General features: G+C 46.8%; 3 protein-coding genes across 5 annotated transcripts; all 3 read left to right on the forward strand.

Moving 5' to 3' along the window:
• The first annotated feature begins 1,789 nt into the window (after positions 1-1,789).
• LOC120759175 (ovomucoid-like) lies at positions 1,790-8,123 on the forward strand. Of its 3 annotated transcripts, XM_040078196.2 has the most exons (10): positions 1,790-1,856; positions 2,282-2,371; positions 2,808-2,932; positions 3,943-3,962; positions 4,730-4,866; positions 5,380-5,437; positions 5,686-5,822; positions 6,342-6,402; positions 7,389-7,498; positions 7,982-8,123. In XM_040078196.2, exons 3-10 carry the CDS (start codon positions 2,878-2,880, stop codon positions 8,025-8,027), a joined length of 624 nt encoding a protein of 207 aa, XP_039934130.1. In that variant the 5' UTR covers positions 1,790-1,856; positions 2,282-2,371; positions 2,808-2,877; the 3' UTR covers positions 8,028-8,123. The 3 variants fall into 3 exon arrangements, with proteins under 3 accessions (XP_039934130.1, XP_039934131.1, XP_039934133.1); XM_040078197.2 differs by lacking the exons at positions 1,790-1,856; positions 2,282-2,371 and adding an exon at positions 2,233-2,281; XM_040078199.2 differs by lacking the exons at positions 1,790-1,856; positions 2,282-2,371; positions 2,808-2,932 and adding an exon at positions 3,372-3,492.
• Positions 8,124-9,858: 1,735 nt separating this feature from the next.
• LOC120759177 (ovomucoid-like) lies at positions 9,859-11,875 on the forward strand. Its single transcript, XM_040078200.1, has 4 exons — positions 9,859-9,913; positions 10,731-10,753; positions 11,181-11,305; positions 11,744-11,875. The coding sequence occupies exons 1-4, from the start codon at positions 9,859-9,861 to the stop codon at positions 11,787-11,789; spliced, it is 249 nt and encodes an 82-aa protein (XP_039934134.1). The 3' UTR covers positions 11,790-11,875.
• Positions 11,876-17,667: 5,792 nt separating this feature from the next.
• LOC120759327 (double-headed protease inhibitor, submandibular gland-like) lies at positions 17,668-21,860 on the forward strand. Its single transcript, XM_040078485.2, has 8 exons — positions 17,668-17,800; positions 18,290-18,312; positions 18,845-18,972; positions 19,229-19,274; positions 20,155-20,282; positions 20,421-20,466; positions 21,120-21,253; positions 21,729-21,860. Exons 1-8 carry the CDS (start codon positions 17,743-17,745, stop codon positions 21,772-21,774), a joined length of 609 nt encoding a protein of 202 aa, XP_039934419.1. The 5' UTR covers positions 17,668-17,742; the 3' UTR covers positions 21,775-21,860.
• Positions 21,861-23,971: the final 2,111 nt, after the last annotated feature.

The following is a 23,971-nucleotide window of genomic DNA, read 5'->3' on the forward strand; positions in this document are numbered from 1 at the left end:
AGATTACATGAGTAAGTCAAAGGAGATGTTGTAAAATGCCAAAACCTGCCCCAGTGTCAGCACACACACCTAATGGTGCTCAGGACCATCGCAGACAGCACCCTGAGGTGTGGCACTGCCTTTGCTTACCTGCAGATTACAGAATCATAGACTTTTTTGGGTTGGAAAAGATCATTTTGGTCCAACCCCCCTGCCATAGGCAGGGTCATCTTCCACTGTCCCAGGCTGCTCCAATCCTTGTCCAGCCTGGCCTTGGACACTCCCAGGGATGGGGCAGCCACAGCTGCTCTGGGCAACCTGTGCCAGTGCCTCCCACTAAAGAACTTCTCCAATACTTAATCTAAACCAATCCTCTTTCTGCTTAAAGCCTTTTCATTCCCCCTTGTCCTATCACTCCATGCTCTTGTCCAAAGCCCATCTCCAGCCCTCTTGCAGGATTTCTGTCCTCGTGCTGTCTGCTGCACACAGAGGATTTTCCTTTAGCCAAATGGTCATTAGCCATATGCAGCATCTGGCTTTGAGGATTAGAAGACCATAATGAAGTGGATTACAGCAGATCAGTGGCAGGATTGCAGACCAAATCCTCTTTCTAACTGCTCTTCCAGGAGCAGCTAAGGACTGAGGGACCTGTCCTACAGCATGAGCTTAGCCAGCTGTGGGATTTTTCCACGCTGTTATCAGAGGCAGGATAATCTGGAGCTGTAACCCTGGGTGGAGAGGCTGTGGATGCTGAATGGCTGCAGGCTGTGAAAGTGTCAGAAACCTGGGGATTTCTGGGTGTCACTTTTGTGGCTTGCCAAGGGGGCACCTGGGTGGCTCAGGTGTTCCCCAGCCACCATTTGATTGTTGCAGACTTGAGTCTCCCTGAAGTGTCTGTAGGTGAAAGAGGGAAGGAAAGGATCTGCTGGACATCAGACAGGAATTGTGGTGGTCAGAGAAAATCTGAGTCGCCTGGGGCCAGGGCCAGACCTAATGCTGAACCCAGCAGTTGAAGTGGAAAATTTTTCTCTGGTGTGACACGTGCCAGGCTCTGGCAGGAAGGCGCTCTCCACTCCTCAGGAGAGGTTGGTCTTGCCCAAAGGACAGCACTGTCCAGGGCAGGGAGCAGCATGCAGGCACCAGGCAGGAGGAACTGTCAAAAGCTGTCAGGCTGGGGCTACAAAGGCTGGTCAGGATGGTTTGGAGAGGTCTTGGCTGGAGGAGGCAGTGGCAAAGTCCATATTTAACCCATCTTTAACCCTCCAACTCTGCAGAGGCTGCACAGGTAAAAGCAACAACTGTGACATGTGGGGAGCAGCTTCAGTAACTCCTGCACATACTCAGGGAGAAGTCTTTGGCTTCCAGAGATGCTGTTCACAAGACACATCAGGGCAATATATCCTGAAGATGTGCCAAATCTGTCTGAAATATTCATGCCTGCTCCCTGTAATTTATAGAAACAATCACAGCAGCATAATTATTTCAATGCTTCTCCCTGTGAAGAATCTCATCTCTTGGAGGTACAAATGTGACTTGCATATCCATGCAGCCATGCTGTGGCCTTCTGGGTGTGCCAGGAGAGGGGATTCCATGCAGCACTTAAGGATCAAAATATACCCTCTAGACTACTGTGATGGATCAGACAACAACACAGTTTTTTGGGGTGAATTTCAATGATTTCAGATGAATTTTGTTTGTCTAATGAGCAGTGCCTTGTTCATTAAAGGCAGCACCTGTAAAGCACCTATTAATCTGCTCCCCACGACCTCCCAAAAAATCCCCAGGTGTCCTTGCCATTTTGAACCTGTGACAGGGATGAGGAACAGGCTGCAGGCAGAACCCACTCCTGCAAAATTACAGCTATTAAAACAGCAGAGGTGCAGACCTGCTCCCAGGCAGGAGCAATTTGGAGACGGCACAAAGGCTGGTGGTGTCAGACAGACAGGGAAATGGGGACAGATTCTATATTTTAAGTATCATTTTCTAAAATATCTGCTGAGAGGAAAGGAGCTGCTGTACTTTCAGGCGTAGCTGGTGCAATGTAAATAGGTTCCCAAACCTTCAGTGGCTTTTGTTCTTCGGATGGCTTGGCGGAACACTCTGAATCCGTGTGTTTAACTGGGACTGGGTCTGTAAATAAGTGCTCCCTGTTGCCAAGGTTCAAGTGACATTTTTAGTGGCATTTGACAGATTTTTAACCTGCTTTCAAGTCTTCTGCTAAGCTCTTCTATACCCAGGCAGTGAAACTGTCAAGAAGCCTTGGCTTTATTCAAACTGGTGCTAAATACCTTTGGATTCACAGGTTAGACACAGTCCTGCCAGACTTGCCTGACTGAGCTGAGCTGGTGCTGCTGATGGCAAAGCCACACCTGACCCGTGTTTGTACCTAGAGGTGATTGTCTGGGAATCTGGGGATAAAAACCCACCCAAAATCAGAAAGGAAAGCAGAGACTCAGCCTGGTCTGCAGACAGGGTGGTGCTGCATCCTGCCTAAGCTGCTCCCTGGTGGGAGATGTTCCTCTGCAAGAGACTAATCAGGGCCCCGCTCTTTACTCCCCTCAATATTTTGTGCTCCTTACACTTCCACTAGAGTCCCAAAGAGGTTTCTCTGTTTGCCTGCTTTTGACCACTCAGAACTTGTGATACTTGTCTTGATCTATTAACCAGGTGTCCAGCCAAAATCAATTGCCCAGCAGACTCAGGCCATTTACCTGAAAAGTCAAGAACTCCATAAATATTACCGGCCTCATTGTGCTGGTGACAGATTCTGCAGGTTGTTTTATGTTACAGTTGAACAGTTTAGACATTGCATTTGTATATATTTGCAGGCAGCCCCGGAGGGAGCATCTCGTGAGCAGAGTGGGAGCAGGCAGCCTGCAGACTCCAGACACCTCCACCATGACCACGGCAGGGCTTTTGGTGCTCTTCTCCTTCGCGCTTTGCTGCGTCCCAGGTGAGTGACTCTCCAGCTCTCCGAGTCCTGGCTGTCTTTAAAAGGATAAGACGGAGGATTCAAGGAGGGAAGCTCTCCTTCAGAGGTCTCTGCTGCCTCGGCTGGCGTGGTGCAGGTTGCAGGAGTGTATTTCAGGACAGTCCTCAATGGCTCGCTGCTGTAGCTGGTTGTTTGTCATTAATATAAATAACGGCAAGTGGAGTCCTGCGCTGGCAGCTCGTGCTGTTACACTTCGTACGCTGATGTTCTCACACCACTACACTGCTAAGACTTGTACAATTACAGCAAATGGATGAATACTTGAAATAAGGCCGTAGGAAGGGGGTCAGACCTCCAGTAACCGGTAAGGAAAATATTGTGATGGCACAAGCAAGTTCTTTGCAAGACCCTGGCAAATTTCCTGCAATGCTCTTTCTGCTAATGGAACAACATTATGAGATGAAAACAAGCCAGGCTCTGATGTTCTCACTGCACATTCGCAACTGATGAAATTACAAAGCCAAAGACATTTTTTTTCACATTCGCCTTCTTTCAAATGCATATTTCTGACAACAGATGCTGTATGTATTTGCTTATCCTGTAGGTGACTATTTGCATTTGTCTGTGTTGATTCAGGTGTATTTCCAGATACGTAACAGCAGCGCTTTAGGGTCAAAACGGATACGTAAAAAGATAAGGAAGGAAAAGCTCTTCTGTTTACAGTTAATAAATCTACATATCTTAGAACAAAAAAAAAAAAAAAAAAAAGAACAAAGCTATTCAAAAAAGTGTTTCATCACAGCCAGCAATAAGCAATGCTATTATGCTTATCAGCATAGAAAAAAAAAAAATGCATAGTTTATTTAGTTCAAAACCCAATCATACATAGTTTATTTAGTTCAAAAAACAATCACTGGAAATCATTCAGCTTGGTCTGCACAAAGGGATTTTGTATCCGTATTTCCAGCTTTAACTGAGGTCTTATCATATTGGCTTGGATTCATGCTTTCTGCCTCTCTTCTCTTTTCCAGATACTGCCTTTGGGATTGAGGTAAGTGGGAGATTTCTTTCTGTCACTCTTCTCAAGTATGTGGCCTGGTGAAGACATAACCAAAGGAATGGGGAAAACCTCCAGCCTGTAGATGCTCAGCTATTTTTCACCTAAGTGTGACACTTGGGTCGTTGTAATCAGATTCTGCGGTGTAAAATATTAAATTATACTGCCCTTGCTGCACATCTATGCTGTATCTAATAATGTTTTAGTAGCAATAAAAAAAAGTTTTTGGATTAGTTAATTTTTCAGCAGCTTTAGACTAGTCTAAGCTTTAAGCTGGAATATATAGCTGGTTCTAAACTGAAGCAATAGACTGGTATCAGAGCCTACCTGAGGGCAGCCTACTGAAAGACCAAAACACTCTGATGAGCTGGTCCAGCTTCCTCACAGGTCATTCATTAGTCTCAGTCCTCTGAAAAAAGCATGATCAGCGAATTAAGAATGAAAAAGTAAAAACAGAAGTGCAGTGGAGGGGCCACAGGAATAGAAGAACTAAGAACCAAAGGAGAGCCTTTATAAAATCATGTCAAGTGAGCACAAGAGACCCATCCAAGGGGCTGCATGGTTACAGCTCTTCCCTCCTCCTCCTCTCCTGCTCTGTGGGGACATCTCTGCAGGAAGGATTCACCAGTTGCCTGACAGACCCACGGCAGAAGTTTGTGCTGTGACGGCGAGAGCCGGCTGTAGCAGGCCAGTGTCCCACACAGCATGAGAGCTGTGAGGGTCGCAGGTCTCTCACCCCGCTGCTGTGATTCCCCTGGCAGGTGGACTGCAGCACATACCCCAACACCACCAACGAGGAGGGCAGGGAGGTGCTGGTCTGCAGCGAGGCCGTCAGCCCCATCTGCGGCTCCGACAGCGTCACCTACGGCCACGAGTGCCTGCTCTGCGCCTACAACGTGTATGTACAGCGTGGGGACAATGTACAGCGTGGGGACAGCGTGGGGACCTCAGGCAGCACAGCTCAGAGCTCCTGGCAGCACCACTGCTCAACAATCCGTCTCTGTCACACGTCACCTGTGTCAATTCCTTCAAGATGAGCTTGGGTATCACAGCGCAGCGCTCAGGCAGAGCTTTAGTCACCGCGTCTTTCTTTTGTTTGTGTAATTTATTCAGGTTTTTCCTTCCCTGTCTCAAGGGGCAGCCAGGTGATGGCTCTGAGAACACATCTCATCGCAGCAAAAGGATGCAGATGTTCTCCTTGGAGCTGCCCAAAATGGTCCTAAAGTTTCCCAGGGTTTTACATTGTTGCCAGCTACTCAGCTGGTTAGGGAGGGTGGCACTACCCTCTCAAATATAGATACAAAAAAGCCTGACTGAGAGAGAGTCAGTTTTCCCTTGTATTAATTCTAGCACCTAGGATATAGCAAGACATCTTTGCTGAACTTCCTAACATTCATTTTTCCCTCTGCAGAGAATATGGAACCAACGTCAGCAAAGACCACGATGGAGAATGCAAGGAAGTTGCCCCTGTAAGTTAAACCAAGGGCAAAACAAGGGGTGTTCCGAGTGGCCAGAGGTGCTTGTTGAAATAACCAAACCCTAAACAGGAGTACAGATGAGCTGTCACAATCTTGCACTGGTCACCTCCAAGTGAACTGTTACGGTGACTCACAGAAAAGCTTTGCTGCTGCTGTGCTGCGTGGCCAGGCAGAGTCACCGGATCCACCTGTGTGCTTCACAAAGGCCTTCAGCAGGGCTTTGTCTGCTCCCTCACCAGGTGGATTGCAGCAGGTACCCCAACACAACCAGTGAGGAGGGCAAAGTGGTGCTGCTCTGCGACAAAGACCTCAGCCCCGTGTGCGGGACCAACTGGGTCACCTACGACAACGAGTGCCAGCTGTGTGCCCGGAACCTGTGAGTACCGAGGGGCTGGAGCTCCTGGAACTGCTCTTTTGGATAGCAGGACTTCTACCAAGGCCTTTCTGTGAGCTGCTTGAACTTTGAGCCTCCTCTTCTCCTCCTGACTAAACCTCGTTTTCCTCTGTGATTAGAGGGAAAACGGTGCCTTTGGTCTAGACAGAGAAGTAGAGTGCTGGGTGGGGATCTCACACAGGTCAGGATGCTTCACTTAACCAAGTTAAAAGGGTCTGTGTGGCAGATGCTGCCTTGCAGAGGACAACAGCTAACCAAGGGGGCATTGACATTGTCACACAGCCTGTCTCCTCATCCACCCTGGCCCTCACATCTTGCTATAAACCAGCTCTCTGGCAGGCAGTGACACCAGCTGAGCTGGTCCCCGGGGACACAACCTAAGCTGGATGTCTCCTGTATCCCATACATTGTGCCTGAGGCTGCTCAGCATTCCTGGGTGCCGGGGTTCAGCAGAACAGGTTGCTTGTAGAGCTCCTCATGCAGGTTTCTTCCCTTTCCCAGAGAGGCTGGAACCAGTGTTGGCAAGAGGACTGACGGTGAATGTAAGAAGGAAATTGTCACAGTAAGTGAATTGGGTGATCAAGGGCTGGGTTTTGGTCCTGGTGCTGTCAGGGGAAGCTCTGCCAGTGTCTGCTGCACTGCTGCAGCCCCCAGACCAGCAGCGTCCTGTAGAAGTGAAACAGATGCTGTGCTGCAGAACGGGAGAGATTTTGCTTTCTCTGCATGTAATAAATATTTGTGTGAATGCCAGGGAAGGAGCAGGTGACTGCTCAGGAAGGGATGAGGAAAAGAGTGGTAGAAATAATCCACCAGGGCAGAACTGTGAATAAGAACAGAGAGTGGCTTTTGGGGTCAGACCAATGGTCCATGTAGCCTGTGGCAACTTGGCGCAGAGCCTGCTGTTGGCAGGGGCTGTGAGCATTGTGCAGGACAGAGTGAGAGTACAGAATTCTGACCTCCAGCTGTTTTCAGGTGGAGGACCTCAGCTAGGTGTGATTTCTGTGCAGTCAGGAAGCCTCGGTAGATTTCTCCTCTGTGAAATTTCTCAGCCTCTTCCTGCACCCAGACACATTTTTTAGCCCTACAATGCTCCTCAGCAAGTGTAGCACCCATTGCTCCAGGAAAGAGAATCCCACTCTTGCATGCTGATCTTCCAGTTTTAAGACTCCAGGAGGGATAGTGGACATTTACAGAGGATCAGCACTCCATTTCTCCAGGTACCCGTGTTTTTCCATTTAATTTCCTGGCCAGCTTGGGAACACAGGGCACGGCACCTTCACCGAGTGAGCTGCTGCTGCTTGGAAATGCCATGACCAGGTTACGATATGCATCTCTTCAAACAGGAAATTATGACCTATTTTTATATTATTAAATTCTCCTGGCATAGGAGAAACCGACACCTCGGTTTATATGAGATGTGCAGGGAAGTTAATTACTTTCGGTAAGATTGGTATCATTACCACTGCAGCTCTAGCTCAGGGTGCAAGCCCTTGTGCTACTGACTTCTTCACATCAGACTCTCTTTATTTTTATTTATTTTTTTTGCAGGTTGACTGCAGTGAATACCCCAAACCTGTCTGCTCAGCTGACTACATGCCCGTCTGTGCCTCTGACAGCACCACATACAACAATAAGTGCACCTTCTGCAACGCAGTCGTGTATGTACAAATACGAGTGACATTTGTGTTATCAGCTGCCTCCTGTGGGCACAAGTTTGCACAGTTACTGCTTTTTTGTTTGCTGGATACTGTCGATTAGGGATTTGGGGCAGGAGGGAATGCCAGCCACCGTGTCAAGCATTCATTTATTTTTTTCATCAGAGCATGAAAAAGGCCATGGCTGCTTTGTTAGCGTGAATGGTTCGAAGGCCATTTAATCTTAATGGAATTTTTCTTGCATGTTGCAAAGGAAATTAAATTCCTTTCCTTTTGAAATTCCGCTGGAGTTTCCCCACAGATATTTTCTGTCTGAAGAATGGGTTAAATTGTTTCACTCATCTCTTAATAATCAAATAGCAAATGGGATTATGAGTCTGCAAGTTCCTCGGCTCTGGAGCAGGATCCTATCTCTAAAAGCCATGCAAAAGGTTGTAGCAGGCAGGACTTTGTGTTTAATTCATTCCTTCCTCTCCTTGCTTTCAGGGACAGCAATGGGACTATCACTCTAAGCCATTTTGGAAAATGCTGAGTATCAGTGCTGAGAGAATTCACCACAGGATCCCCACTGGCAAATCCCAGCTAAAGATCTCACCTCAGTTCATCTCACCCTCTGGGGAACTCAGCTCACTCCTGATTTTCTTTCTCAATAAACTAAATCAGCAACATTTACCTGTCTTCTTTCATGTGTTGTCTCATGAAAGGTTTTCTTGATTTGTTGAGCGATGATACCAGGCAGAATAGGTTACGTGCTCGAAGCTCTGGGGTAGAACCAGAACAACACCTTGCTCACCTCCCTCTCATAAAAGGCAGCAAACGAAATGCAGATGCTCAAACCCCAGAGCTGTGTGTCTTTGCACATAAATGACAGCGCCCCTGCATTAGTGCTCAGACCCTCCAGATGTCTGACACTGGGGAGGGCTGCAGTGGGGCACTGGAGTGTCTCCCCTGGTGCATTTCCCTGTGCAAGCATCAGCATAACCTGCTCTCACCGTGGTGCCACTGCCCAGAGCTGAGCCCTGGCTCTGTCCTCCCCTGAAGAGTTGCTCTCTCAAGGGCAGTCTTTTGGCAAAGCCTGTGTTTTTCTGACACGTGCATTGTCCCTGTCTATTTGTCTAAGTCCTCCAACTGACTTATTACCAGATTTTTCTCATCTTGGAGTCGTCCTCTCACTCCCTTAAAGTGTTTTAAGATAAATGCCTTCCTAGGTGTGGTGCCTACTCCTGCCTACTTGTTTTCTCCCAGTCTTCAATTACACAATGCTCTTTGCCAGCCCAAGGAGTATTTCAGCAGTGTTTCAAAATCCAAGAACAAAGTATCCTTCTGTTTCTTGGGAGTGTGACCTGTCATTGGCGTATTGTGCATGAAATTTATTTTCCTTTTTTCTTCTGTTTGAGTATTGAATTGGGGGTTTTGTTTTGATCCACACAAGAGACGCATAAATAAATTGGGCTTATCCCTTCTAAAATGTAATATCTCCCACATGCATTTCTTCTGGGAATCAAAAGGAGAGGGGAGCTTGTTTTCCTTGATGGAAGTTGTCCCAAAAAGCAACACTTTTGTGGTAAAATGAAGGATTTATGTAGAGATGGGCAGATGGATGAAACAGTGATTTCCAGATTGGGTTCAACTTTTCTAGGACCCACACTAGGGTCTCAAATCATTCTGTCATCATCATACTAAAAGTCTATTATTGCAAAGCTAATGGCTTTTAGGGGAAATAACAATTATAATTTTTTTTTTTTCATAATCCCATAAAAGTTTCTCCATCCCTTGTCATTTTCCAGGACTCCTTTCAGTGTCTGGGACTCCCTCTTGCTTGCTTTCCCGGTTCACTCTTTTCCTGCTTTCACTATAGCTTGGTGATGCTTTACTTGTGTGAAGCACAAAAATAAAAGGAGAGCATTTCATTCAATGTTTCTCTTGTGAAAAAAGCACTGCACAAAAATAGGCACTGATAGGTGAGCACAGAGAAAACCAGAGAGCGGTTTGTACAGTCGCTCTTTCACCTGCAGGAGTTTTCTGTGGTCCTTCGGAAGGAAACTCTCAGATACTTCACTTAAAATAACGACGCAGAGGGTGTATCTCACACATCTAAACTTCTCGTGACTCCCCTTGATGAAGAAACATCGTTCTTGGCTTACAGCACGGCTTACCGCTGTTGAGATTGCCACTGAGACAAAAGGCTGGAAATGTTGCTCCAGGATAAGGGTGGATAAGGCAAATATGAACATGCACAATCACACACACACCCCCGGTGGTGCAGGCGTACATATAAGCGTGGTTTCCACCTGGGGACAGAATCCAGGTTGTGTTTCTCGAGCAAAAGCCGAGCTCTGCTGCTCACAGCTCATCCAGCCACCATGAAGACCACCGGGGTGTTGCTGCTGCTGTCTCTGGCTCTTTTCTTCATCTCAGGTGAGTGGCTCCACTGCCTCCTGCTCTGCCTTGGAGTAAGCACTGGCTGTCTTCAAAACCACAAAAAAACACCCTCAGACTGGAAAGAGCTCCGTTCTGCAAGGACTTATTTACTCCTAGAAAGATAGTGTTGAAAAGACTTGACATCAGAGACTATCACTTATGGGGTAATATTTTAGCAACAGAACTGAGTGGGTAAGAACAACTGTGGGAACAGCTCTACTCTCAGCGCTAGTTTATGCATAATGAAAGAAGTGACATGTACGTGGTGCAACCCAGAGACTCAGACAACCAGTACTTAACCTCTGAAACGTTGCAGGAACACAAATAATTTTACTGAATGAAAGCGAACATTTCTTGTAGCCATCCTGAACGGAGGTGCAGTTTGAGAGCCTGAACTGCTGTGGAGGCTTTATAAATTCACCACTCACTAAATAATATTATTGTTTAAGAATAATGTTGGTGATGCATGTAAGATGCGGCCTCTGTGTACCAGTCAGCTTTACCTCAATAATTTGCTTCACATTGAGTTCATGTCCTGTTCTATCCTTTGAACCATGGAAAATGCTTTTATTTTACACACCTTTTTCTGTTCTGACTACAGCTCTCATTAAGAAAACAAAACTACAGGATCAACAACATAGAGTAGGGCACAACATTTTGCCTGAAATTCCTTTTGTCTAAGAATAATTTCCTATCACACAGGGATTTGGAAGATATGTATTCAGGGCATGCATTCTCAGATTTTAACAGATTCCATGAATTGCATTTGTAACGTATTTTATTTTTTCTTCTTCTTTTTTTTTTTTTTTTTAAATTCCAGCTACCCATGCGCAGCAGGTAAGGGACAAATTTTTCTATTCCCCATCCTTTCTTTCCTTAAAGCAGTTTCTGTATAAATCTTTACTAATCACATCATGATGGAGCCTTTCAAAATCCTGAGACACCCAGCTGCCTGAGCAATATTTGCCACAGATATTATCGGGTGAAATTGCCATTTTCATCTGGTGACAGCTTCAACAAGCAGGGCAGTATTCAGCTCATGTCCAAGTTGCTGTCAGAGTTAGTGCAGCATCATTTACAGTGGTTACACGGGCTCTGCATGGCTGGAGGCAACTCTCCACTGCATCCTGCCCTCTCCCTGGGCTTTTCCTCAATATCTGCTCCTGGGCAGTGAGGGGGCTGCTCGAGGGGTGTGTGGGGCCTCCTAATGTCACCTTTCTCACCCAGCTTTGGTTGAGAGCTCTTTTATTTTGTGTGAATCCAGGCTGCATCCATCTACTGCAGAGACCAGAAGATGCCCAGGAATTTCTGTACCATGGAGTATATGCCCCACTGCGGCTCTGATGGCGTCACGTACTCCAACAAATGCATGTTCTGCAATGCATACCTGTACGTATGGAACAGATCCCTTCACCCTCTCAGCGGTGAATTAACTTAGCTAAAACTGGCTAATCAGTCTTGGAGGCTGGTTGGAGAAGTAAAGTTCTTTTATTTTGTTTATTCTCTCACCAGCAAGGGTAATTTTTTTTTTTTTTTTAATTGGGAGACTTTTCAAGGAACTCCTTTCTTTCAGATATAAAGAGAGAACATAGCATTTTCCATTTTCCTCTCAAGTGGTTTGCAAAAGAGCTTTCTCTCAGCAAACAAAGTCTGTTTCCTACAGACTATTTGGTCTTTTAAATTAAGAATTTTTCTTGTTTTTATATGGCAGTAATAAAAGGAAATATGTGGAATAGGGTTCAGAAGTCCCTCTGTGGTGTAGAAGGAGAGACCAACAGTAAAAGCCCAGATGTTTTGTCTCTGAGGCACCGATTTCTTTCTCTGCAGGAGAAGCCGTGGAAGTCTTCGCTTGAGATCTCTTAATGCATGTTAAGTTCTCGACAGGATTCAGCTAAGAAAAAGCATCCCTCCCTGGCAATGTTCCCCATGGCAGATGACTTCCTAAACCCTCGACTTGACCCTTGGAAAACCTCTTACCAATCCTGAAACCTCTGCTAATGATAATAAAAAAAAAAGACCCAGCATTTATGTCTTGCTTTAGTCTCATTCTGGTTTTACCTAACGTGTTGCATGATTACCACCACTGCAACAAACCTGGGGTGGGGGAATTAATGGGCAAATGGCAGGGAGAGGGAGAAGGGCGTTGTGATCTACAAAAACATCAACCCCAACCGCAAAGACAATGGGCAGCTTGTGTGGGCATCCGGCTTTCCAAAAGAGAACCGGGGCTGGAGATGCATCCCGGTGCTCCCGTGCATTTACTGCTCTGAGGGGATCTCAGACACACTCTCTGCCCGGGGGAGAGGAGCTGCCTCCCTCCCCAGCTGCTCAGCCCAACACCTGCAGCCTCACCCAGCCTTCTCCTCGGAGCCTGGCACCACAAAGAGCTCCCAGGCAAACCTAAACACGAGGATAATCAGGGACAGTCCCAAGATTGTTGTAATTGGGGTTTCCTGGCACTGTTCTGCCACACAGACGGGGTCTTGCTGGCACAATGAGCTGCTCGTCCCTGTTTCAGTTTCCAGGGTTATCCCAAATTCCTTACACCTACGAGAGAATATGTGAAGAAGGTCACATTCCAAGCTGTCTCTAGGATTGAAAACCTGCCTGTAGGTGAGGGAAGGCCTTTTGCAATCTGCTTCGCTCCCCAGAGCGATGTCACAGGGTGTTTTCTGTGGGCAGGCAGAGCCCTGTGTGCCCACGCTGGCTCACTGCCGAGGGGCACCGCGGAAAACCAGCGGGCAGCCGGTGCTCAGAGCCCCGGTGTCCAGGGGATGCTGGCAATCGCTGCCACAGCCTGTCTGGGCACCTCACCCATCACTTAGCTGCTGGTTGAAGGTAATTACGTTGACTGTCGCTTGTAGAGGATCCTTTGAGATTCTCCGGCCTCTGGAAATCTCGGCTGATGAAAGGAAGGGCTCAGAGTCACGGTGTTAATTTATTATTCATTAACAGCGAGGCGCTGCCAGTGCCGCGTGCTGTAGAGGCAGCAGTCTCACAGTCAAATAGTTAATGATCTTAAGTGACAATGTGTCACTTCCCAGAGACTGCAGAGAGCAGCTCTCTAAAAGGAGACAATTTGTTTCCAAAAGGCATGACTCTCTGCCACCATTTAGTGCCAAGTCCCTTCCTGGGGCTGGAATGTCCCTCCTGTGAGAGGGAGGTCTGTGTGCAGGAAGGCTTTTCAGCGTCAGACGCGATTTCTGGGGACCAGGATAAATTGAGGCTCTGGGAGGTAGTGCTGGGGCTGTGGGGCACGTTCAGTCCCCTTCTCTTTCCCCTCTGCTGAGTGTGGGAGTCAGGGTAAGAGAGCACCAGCCCCAGCAGTTATTTTTTCCCTTGGGCAGCAGCAGGGAGGATGAGGATGGTCCTCGGGAACCACGATGCCTTGGAGATAAGCAGAGCTCCCGACGTGCTGGAGATCCCCGTGATGCACAGAGGGCCTCTTGTCTGCTAAACAGGAAAATCCAGCAGGCGATTAAGGGGAAACTGTGAGGAGAAATGATAAATCCTCTGTGATGCAGAGTGAGCAGGATTGCTCAGGGGAGGCCGAGGGCAGAGCAGGACCCCAGCAGAACTCCCGGCCTCCCACCCCAGCAGCTCATCCTGGATGCTCCTCAGGATGGAGAGGGAGAGAAACTCTTCTCTATGAGCACCTCGTTGGAAATAATTTTTTTTATTGCTTCTCAATAAAATCCTGCCACAACAGCACAAATCCTCTCACCATTACTAATCTAACTCTCCCTCCAGGAAATTCGAGGCAGGAAACATTGTCTGCCTGCCAAGGTATTTTATGGTACAATTCTTTGAGCAGTACCTCAGCACTTTATGTCATTATCTGATGTTTTGAATTCAGGAAATGCCATTCAATTACCCCACAACCTGATTAACACATTGCATGTACTTATTTTGTTCTGCTTTATTTTATATTGTTCCTTCTATTTTTGTGCATTCTTCTACTTGTTGCTGGCCAGAATATACCTCAGGCCAGTCTAGACCTTTCTGTTAATGCAGTTTCTCTCTGTGGCTTCATTCGGGAGAAATGGTTCGTTACTGCGTTCTCTCTTGATGTGGAGAAAAATAAAATTATATTAGAAAAGTGAATTAATTGCAGGCGTTTTTGGGCACTGGCTGTGTCAGAGCTTTTGCAGCGAGGCAGAGCTGAGATTCGCTGAGGGATTGAGATCCTCAGCCTCATGCTGTTAGCATGCAGCTTCCAGACAGCCAGATTATCCCAGACACCCTTGCCTGTGATATCATCTATGCTTAAAAGACTGGAGATATTCAGGCAGCAATCAGATAGCTGAACTACAAGGAGAAATAATAGGCGAGTGCGGCTTAGAGCAGGGGCTTTGGCGGCTGTAAATTGAATTTTTGCTCTCATAGAAGATCCAGCTCTGCCCCCGTGTGCAGAGGTCTGGGAACAGCAGCCTGTTCTCTGCTCTCGGGAGCTCCTGCAGCTGCTCCTCATCCCCCGGGAACCGCAGAGAAAGGCGGTTTGCATCTGTCCCTCCTCCGGCACGGGCTTTGCTCCGATCCCCCCGGCAGCAGCAGAGCGCAGCGAGGACCGAGAAACCGCTGCTGGCATGACAACACATCTCGGGTGCGCACATCCACCCTCTTACTTAATAACAAAAATAAAATAATTAAAAAAAAAAAAAAAACAAAAACCAAAAAACCCCAAAAACCCAAACCAAACCAAACCAAAAAAACCAAAACAAACACCAAAAAAACACACCAAACCAAAACAAAAAAAAACCCAAAAAACAAACCAAAACTAAATAAAACAAAACAAAAAAACCCCCAGAAAACAAAAAACACAAAACCAACCAAACCAAACCAAACCAAACCAAACAAAAAAACCCCAAAACAAACAAACCCCCTCCCCCCCCCCCCCCCGTTGTTGCTCTTTGTAGGCAGATGAAGCCTATGGCAAGTTTTAAACCAAAGCAGGGAGCATCGGTGAAGAATTTTTTAGGCTGTGGTAGGCTATGGACTTGCTTGAGGTAGGAAGTCTCAAGACCAGAGGAAAAGCTTCCCAGGAAATTATCACAGCTATGGGAAGAAATACTGCTGGATTAGAAACTGGGTAGAATTTCCAGAGTTAGCACAAATTTACCTCAATAGAAAAAGTTCCATCATACCACGGCCAACATTTATCCCATTCCCGTGGCCATAATCTTCCTGAATATTTGTCCACTTGGAGTCTGAAACAGAAGGAAGCATTTTGTTTGAGTTTTATTTAAGCTTTTATATGGATCTCATATCTGTAGAAACATTAAAATAATCCCAAAGTCACTTTACTGAGCCTTCCATCACGATATTTCTGAACCTCAGAATCACAGGATAGTTTGGATTGGAAGGGATCTCTGGACATCATCCAGTCCAAACCCCCTGCCAAAGCAGGGACGTGGCCAAGTGGGTTTGGAATGATTCCAGCCAGACTGGTTTGGAGACTCCACGACCTCCCTGGGCAGCTGTTTCAGTGCTCTGCAACACTCAATGGAAAGAAGTTTCTCCTCACATTGAGGAGGAACTTGTGTTTTAGTTTATGGCCACTGCTCCCTGTCCTGTCACTGGGCACCCCTGAGAAGAGGCTGGCTCCATCACACACATCCCAGAGGGGTTTGGGCCGGTGGGGTCACTTTGCTGTTCCCATTCGCAACAGGTGTATGACATTTCCCAAGGCTCATTGTTGTGGGAACTGTTGTTTTTCACTGCCCCTAATGCCTGTTTTCAGTCCTTCTGCTTTCCTGTGATTACTGCTGTCCCATTCCCTCTGTTTCCTATTAATGGGGCTCCTTGTGCAATCCCGTGTCACGCCTGTCCCAGCAGCTCCCGTGCCCTGCCCTGGATACTGCCCTGTGTCTCCCATCCCTTCTCCCAGACCCGGCAGCAAAGGCTCCTTCCCTGTTTCTCTTTTTCTCCCTGGTGCCCTGGGAAGTGGCAGGGGCTGCTGGAGGAGAAGAGCTGCTTTTGGAGCAATCCTGGTTGGCCACCAAGACCCTCAGGGGCAGCACAGGGGGCAGAGGGGATCTCCCAGCGGATCTAAGTGATGAAAGGACAGGTGTTGGCCCAACATGAGAGTGATGCTGCTCCACAACAGCTCCTGCTGCCTTCAGCCTGGCAGGAAACACAACAGGAGAAGCAGCAGAGTTTCTGCTGACGGGGATCTCGGTGGGGATGGGGGAGTTTGGGTTGCAGGGCTGAAGGGGAGACAGACTCAGCTCCTGCAGTCCCACCAGCCACAGGGCTGGTAAGCAACACCTCCACTGGTGGCTGGTGCAAGTTCTGAGGGAGCTTTGTTTTCAGATTCTGGCATTCCTGCCCCTGGAGATTAATCAATATTAATGCTTCCGTGACTACGGCTTCCTTTCCAAATATGCTCACAATCAGTTCAAGGAATCTGAAAGTCAACTCGCTCAGGATGCTAAGAATGCGACAGAAACAACTTTCAAAGGAACCCTTCAACTTGTGATATTTGTGAAAGAGATCCAAATAGCATTATTCATTTATTTTTCAGGAAAATTATTTCATTGATATAAACAGGCAAAATCCCACAAGCTCCATTCTGTGACTTAGTTCCCTTATACTTTCAGCTACATTTTTATGATTTATCTGCTCATGCCAAGTGTTGAACATCTCCCAAGATAATAAGAGAACCAATTCTGATTTTCTATTTAAAACTCAGGCTGCCTTTAAGCCACACGTATGAATCAAGCTTCTTCCGAAGCACAAACAAGTTCCATCCGTCACTTCCTTCCGTGACTACCTTAAATCAAAAATTTATTATTTTATGCAATATCCCTTATTTGTTTTTCCATACACTTACGATAGAGCTGAGCCACTTAGCAGAGCCTAGCACATTATTTATCACTTATCTTCCCTAAAACATGACTTTCAGCTGACACTCTAAATTTAATGCCATATAATTGAGGGAGAAGGGGGAAGCCAAATGGCTCTCCTGTTTCTAGTTACTGGAATTTTTTCTGGAATGCCTTTGGTATTAACAAGCCCATTTCACCTGCACAGAATACCAGTTGCTTGCCATTAATAGGAAACATTATCCCAGTACAGATTTAAGGCTACTTATTCTCATAATTTCTTAATCAGACTCATGCTCCTTGCCAACAGATGAATAACTCTTGCTCCTACACAGAAATGCCTAATAAACTTCTGGGGTTTTTTTGTAATGCTTTTCTCTCGTGATAACTTTCTGTTGGTGAAAAATCCAGTGTACCAGGAAATTACAGGAGGGTGTGTGGAGAGATTCACTGGGAGTTCAGCATCTTCAAAGTGCACTGGTGCTTGCCAGACCCCAGATACAGTGTCAGGAAAAGCTTAGAGTGTCCCATGCTCCTGTCACCCCACTCTGCTGTTCCCATGAAAGTCTCCCAGAGCCCAGTTCCTGTCTAGCGTATGTGATATGGTGAGCACAAGTCAAACACTTCCAACAAATGGGCTCTTTTTTCCCTTCCCCGACTTCCATACGCCATTTCACAACATCCACTATTGAGACAGTGCTCCTGTTTGGAAAGTACAAATCACTCATTGTACAGCAAGGCGCCTTTGTTAACAAGCTGGGCGTAACGCACATTTTTGTTTAATTCTTCTGGGCATCTCTCTAACAAACAAGTATTCTTTGGAGCTCAGCTCGGTAATCGATACAATTTTCTTAGTTTACAGAGCAAATAATTACTTTCTGGTGATGACTTCACAAGGTCGGGGAGATGCGTATATATACTGGGGAGGGAGAAGGCTGAGAACCATCCACGGACTCTCCGGCAACCGACCCACACGGAACAGCCGCTACCACCACCGCCAGCATGAAGATGGCCGTCTGTACTGCCCTTCTGGGGCTGGTCCTTCTCGGCTGCCTTTCTGGTAAGTAATTTCTGCCATTTTTGCTACACTCTAGGCTGGTCTAGACCTCCTGATCCTTTCCCTGTCTCTGAGCATCCTGGAGGAGAGTGCAGCCTCTTGGGGATGCGGTGGTGTAGGAACACGCGGCCTCTCTTTTCAATGAACTTCACCCTTGTGCGGATAAACACATGGGATCTGTGCTTTAAGCTTTTGAGCCTTAGTGGGGGTTATGGTGCTAAAGAAGGACAAAATTTTAGGTCCTATTTCTTGTTTAGTGAGTCAAAATTTTTGGTTTCACAAAGAAGTGATTTTTTTAAATTTTTTTGTTTTTAATCTTGGTGTATCACTTTGCATTTACTTGAGGTAGATCAATCATTTGAGAGGATAATCACTTCTCGGTAATGAGAAGGTGTATTTGGTTACTCTGTAGGGAAATTGACTATTCCAAAGGAATTTTAGTGAAGCACATCATACAATTTTTACATTTTTTAATTTCTGTTTTTATTCTAGATCTTGCTGTTGCTCAAAGACGGGTGAGTATTAGATTTTTGTAATTTAGTCCTGATTTCTAAGTCTAGATGAATAATTCATACTCACACTATATGCCAGGGAACTCTTGAGGGGAAAAAAAAAGAGAATGAATAAGAAAGAAGTGCCCCTAAGTGCACCTCTTTTCCCAACATAAGAAAACACCTTTGTCAGAGAGAGATAATTTAGCACGTTGATGATTAAAAAGACAGTGATTAATAATGTAGAATGCGAGTCAGCAAAGAGCAGCGTGCCAGCAGAAAATCTATATGACTATTGAATATCTGCCTAAATATCTTCCCTGCCTTGACTCCCCAAGGAATGGTAATTTTTGCCCATAGTTCTTGCCAAAAGTTACTTTCAGCCTTAACAGCAGAGAGGTGCCTTCGTACGCTGTAAGAAACTTGACGTACTTTTTTTCCCACCATGGAGGAGCCATAGAGATTCCTCACAGTAGCCTCCCAATGCAGCAAAAACACGATTAGGGCAAGAAAACCCTTCTCTCTGTTTGGAGACATCACAAGTCCTCTTTCCCAGGCCTCCTGCAGCGCCTACATGCTGTCTGGAAAAACCATGAACATGGTCTGTCCCCGCAACTACGACCCGGTGTGTGGCACCAACGGCCGTACCTACCCCAACGAGTGCTCCCTCTGCAAGGATGTCCTGTGAGTAGAAATCCCCCTGATCCCATACAGCGCCAGTTCGAGCAGCAGGCAGAAGCCCTTGGGGTTGTGACTAATCCAAGGGCGGACTGGATTTTTCCTAAGTTTCTGTCTTCCCTAATGCCTGGGATCTTCCATGTCAAAGCTCCAGGATCTGATTAATTACTGGGGTTTACGGGTGGAGGGACTTGATGATTGAGGTGAGCACATGGCGTGAAAAGATTAATCCCTGCTTTCCTTCTCCCTCTTCTCCCTCCAGCCGCAACCGTGCTCTTGACAAGAAACACGATGGAAGATGCGTTAGGGTACGGTCAGAGATTTGTTCTTTCCCCTGGTGGGTGATAGCCAGACCTAGCCTAGGATTCCTTCTCTGCTGAACCCAGATGGGTGCTAGCTCTTGGAAATGGGGTGAAAATGAAGAATTTTGGATTTGCAGGAAATTTAATTTGCATTTTGTTTGAACTGCTAAAACCAGTGAGTTTTAAGAGGCCAACTATCTTCTGTACAATGCCAGAGTTTAGAAAGGAAACTTTTGATTTCAAGAGTGTTTCGTTAAATGTTACGAAAACACTTCTCTTAACATTTAGTCTTAGAGGCTTGTTGTAGCTAAGAAATTCCCAGAAGAAGTTTGGATTTCAACTAAACTATAATTTTGTAACAGAAAAAAAGGGATTCTATCAAAATGTTTACCACAAAGTAAAGTTAGTATCAATACATGGAGCTACCATGAAGTGGCAAAGAATGTCTATTTTTAGTTTAGAGAGAGAGAGTAAAGAAACACTCTGGCTGTGCAATTTCACATAATACAATGGCTCCATTTCAATACACTCAGAGTAATTGCAGGAGCAGCAAGTTGAGTGTAAACTCCATTTTTGAGAGGTGCTGGCCCCTCACAGCTAAAGTTGCCGCTGTGTAAGGTATTTTAGGCAAGGATCCTTTATGGTGGCACTCAGGGGGAAAATCCCCAGGATGATAGAGATGAAGCCCACCTCAGAGTAGATACTGATGCTGTACACACAGGCAGGATTTCATCTGTGCTCCCCCAAATCCATCACACTGTGGTTGGAAGCTCCTTCGTCTGGCAGCTCTGGGGAGGGGGGAAAATGTCTCTTGCACCACACTCCATTACACAGGGCTGATGCAAAGGGGAGCAGAGATTCAAATGCCGCTCTGTGACTGTTTCAGATCGACTGTACTGGTTTCCTGAAGCCTGGCAGTGGTTTCAACATACCCTGCACCATGGAGTTCTCCCCCATCTGCGGCACCAACGGCATCACCTACAGGAACAAGTGCCACTTCTGTACCGCTGTGGCGTAAGTGCAGGGCCCGGGTCAGGGGAGGGGTTCTGGATCAGTGTTGCCCTTTTTGGCTTTTGGAGCATAAAGGGGTAGTTTGGCTCACGAAGCAGCTGCACTGTGCTTATTCATTCTCCACTTGCTTTCCCCCCAAAGGAGCGGCCTGGATGTGAACCTGCGGAGCTATGGACAGTGCTTCCAGGTAAAGCCAGAAATCTGCACTCTTAACTGCTGGTACATTTTGCGACACAAATTCATGACTAAATAATAGAAATGCCTCCACGGTCCTGGGGCATTTGGCTTGGAAATAGGACTTGAGGAAAATAGTTAAGCCAGGGTTAACAGGTATGGAACCAAACCCATGGCTGAGATATTTGGTCCCCTCTCTGGCCTGGGAACAGCAGGCAGAGGGTGCTGCGACCTTCATTTGCTGTGAAACTGGATGAGCAAGAGATGCTGCATCAGGGATGCAGGTGCACAGTTAGGAGCAGTGATTCCCTGGGTGGGAGAACTCTCCACAGGGGCTTGTGACCACCCCCTTTCTGTCCACTTGCCTCTGCTTGCCTGCTGAGCCAGAGCAGCCAGTGGGAGAGCCAGCCTGGAAATACCAGCTGGTCATGGTCATTTCACTACTTGTAATAATATTTATTAGATTTTTGCCTCCACCATCTCCCCACTTCAGGCTGTTCCAGGCAAGCACACTCTCTGAGTCCGCAGAAGAGCTGGAACAACAGAGCCCTGCTCCTGAAAAGTGCTTTTGTGCTTTGCCATATCACAAATATTAAATAAACATAAAGCACTTATATAGGAAAATGGAGGGAACAAAAGCCTTAAACCCTGTTTTTGTTCCATTAGCAAAACACAAACACAAACATCGACTGCAGCTCTCAGAAGGGCGCCAACCTCATCTGCACCTCCGAGTACAACCCCCTGTGCGGCTCCGACGGCAGAACCTACGGAAACAAGTGCCAGTTCTGCAACGCTTTCTCGTAAGTACCGAGCTCACCATGTGGCCATGGAAGCAGAGCAGCTGGAGCTCACACGCAGCTGGTGTGGAAGCCCCAGAGCTCCCGTTAGCTCCCAGCCCCTGCTCCCTGCTCCTCTCCCAACGCTCACTCCTCTGCCACCCCCCAGGCGCCGCAGATCCTAAGCCCGAGTGAGTCCTCTCCTCCTCCCCTTGCAATTAAAAGCAGATCCCCGCTCGCAGGCTCATAGCATCGCTGACTGCCTCCCCGTCAGGGTGATTGAAAGTGTGACCGTAGGAGGTGTCCAAAATTATGGGGTTTGTCCCAAATCTCTCCAACGTATGAGAGCGTGTAGCTTGAGGAATCTGAAAAGAGGTGGAACATTAAGTGAAGTGCTTTATGACTTGGGGAGCACAAGGACATTTGGCTTATTTGGGTAAAGTTAGGCTATAAAAGTGAGATCCATGTCTCTAATTTTGGTCTCCCTCTCTCTCTCCAGACGCAGCGCTGGCTCTCTGTTTGTCAGGTACCAGGGCGAATGCTAAGTGCTGGAGCTGGACCCCTCAACACGACATTTCCCTCACAGATTCTTCAATCAAACATGCTCTTCCTTGCTCCCTCAACTGTTACGCATCAGTCTCTGCTTTGATTGATAAATAAATTAAATGCAGCCACAACCTTTGACGTGGAATGGGTTTTGATTTTGGTTTTGTTTTCCAGATGGGGTAATGGTTTTCGGGTTTTTGGGTACTTTTCTGCCAGGCAGGAGAAGTGGTGAAACAAATCACAATAAAGAACAAGCCACCAGCCCAAGCCCTCATGAGAGGATGTCATTCTGTAGCAAACCATCAGAAAATTCTATAAAATAGCACAACTTGGAATCTAATTTTGAAGTTTTGCAGAGTGTAAATGGATTTGTCTCTGTCACAGCACTGAAACTCGGAGGAACTGCTCCTTTTAGGGGACTTGACTGGGTGGGATTGTCCTGGGGAAGTGTGAAAGGGGGTGTGATCAGCTTTACCTGGTCACACCTGGGCAAGGGGCAGGTCTGGTGGTGCCTTATAAAAAGGAGGCTTATGGCAAAGGGAGGAGGTATCTCATAGGGAAGAAAATTAGGAACTGCTGCTTCCTTGAAGGGTGTGACCATAGAGACTGTGCCCATCAGCAGAAAATTACAACAAGTTATGCAAGGCTGTAATGACCTAATGAGGAGAAATTAGACTGGGCTCAGGCTTTCAGCTTCTTGGAGAAGAGATCTGAAAAATTGTGCTGGTGGTATTTGAGGCAGAGGTGAGGCAGAGGAGCCTTCAGGAAAAGGTCTCGGGTTTTCTGACTCCAGGAAGCAAGGGCCAGAAGAAGTGCTGGCAGCTCAAATGTGTTTCCTATCTGGGGAAGAAAGGTGTGAAGATAACATCTTTGTGGGAGCCTGAAGCATGCACCGCAGGAAAAATGGCATCTATGACTGTTCACGATGATGTGCCATCTTTTGGAGTGAGTCAAGGAGTTAATATGCAAACAGCACAAGCCAAAAAGTCACAAGTGCCATGGCTCACACAATCCCTTCCTCATCCTTTCTTCACCTCTCATTCTCTTGCTATGTAAAAGAACACCTGCTGCTAAGACTGATATTTAGAACAAAATCTGTGACTTTCAAGACACTGTTTTTTGGTTTCCTGAAGTAAATACTTTCTTGACCAAGAATTTTGTAGGTGTTTCCCACTGGTATGCAAGAGGCTTGTCCTTCCCTAGAACCAGCACAGAGAGCAGAAAGATGAAGGAAAATGCTTTTTTTCATTTTTTTTTTTGTTTGTTTGTTTGTTTTTCTTTTTTGTTTTTTTTGTGTTACTATAGGTAATGTAAATCACATCATGCCTTTGTGCCTGTTCCTGTTTGGAGAGTCCTGCGAGTCCTCACTAGTTACCTGCTTGTGTGTCTGAGAAAATAGTTAAGGAACAGTAAAAGTTGCCAGTGGATGTGTTTGGCTATAATTTCTTGCTGGACACAAGGTTTACATAGTGACCACAGACTAGTGGAGTTCTGGCCATAGCAGGAAATTTTCTTCAGTGGCAATGTCTTAATGGTGAGGTTGTTTGCGCTTGAGGAAGTCAGAAACCTGCCCAGAAGGCTTTGGAAAAGCCCAAGGAAGAGCTCCTCACCTGCAGCAAAGTGGGGGCAAATGGTGAATACATGGCTGTGTCCCACTGCCACATAATCCTCCAGCAATGACGTTAGAAGATGGAAAGGTTTGTAGCATTTAAGTCTAAAAAATGGCCAGCACGGGTTAGGACTGAGCTTGGCACCAGCAGGACTCAGCCCAGCCACCCCTCAGGCTGCACAACACCTGCCCTTCCTCTGTCCCTGGCTGTCAGAGGGATGGAATTCCCAAACTTTGCCACCGAGGGGACTGCTCAGGTGTCACAAAGAAGTGCAAATGGGCAGCACCAATGATCACCTGGCTGGTAATTCAGCCTTTTCCCCTGCTCAGCCTGGAAGGAGTCGGTCCCTGCGGTGTGTTTGCTGAGGCTGGAGCCAGCCAGGCTGCGCTGCAGCAACCGAAACATTATTTGGGCAGATAAGGGACTGAGGCATCCAGGTTGTGGTGGCCAGCGGTGACGTCTGAAACCAGAAAAGGCAAACAGGGAGTGCTGCGAGCGGCAGAACTGAGCGTGGCTGGGAACGGCGCTGCCTCTGACGGGTTTGATAACTAAATTACATGAGAGGCTGCGTCGTGAGATCACCCTT

This window comes from Hirundo rustica, chromosome 14 (genome assembly GCF_015227805.2).
Source record: "Hirundo rustica isolate bHirRus1 chromosome 14, bHirRus1.pri.v3, whole genome shotgun sequence".
In the NCBI taxonomy this organism is placed as follows: Eukaryota; Metazoa; Chordata; class Aves; order Passeriformes; family Hirundinidae; genus Hirundo; species Hirundo rustica.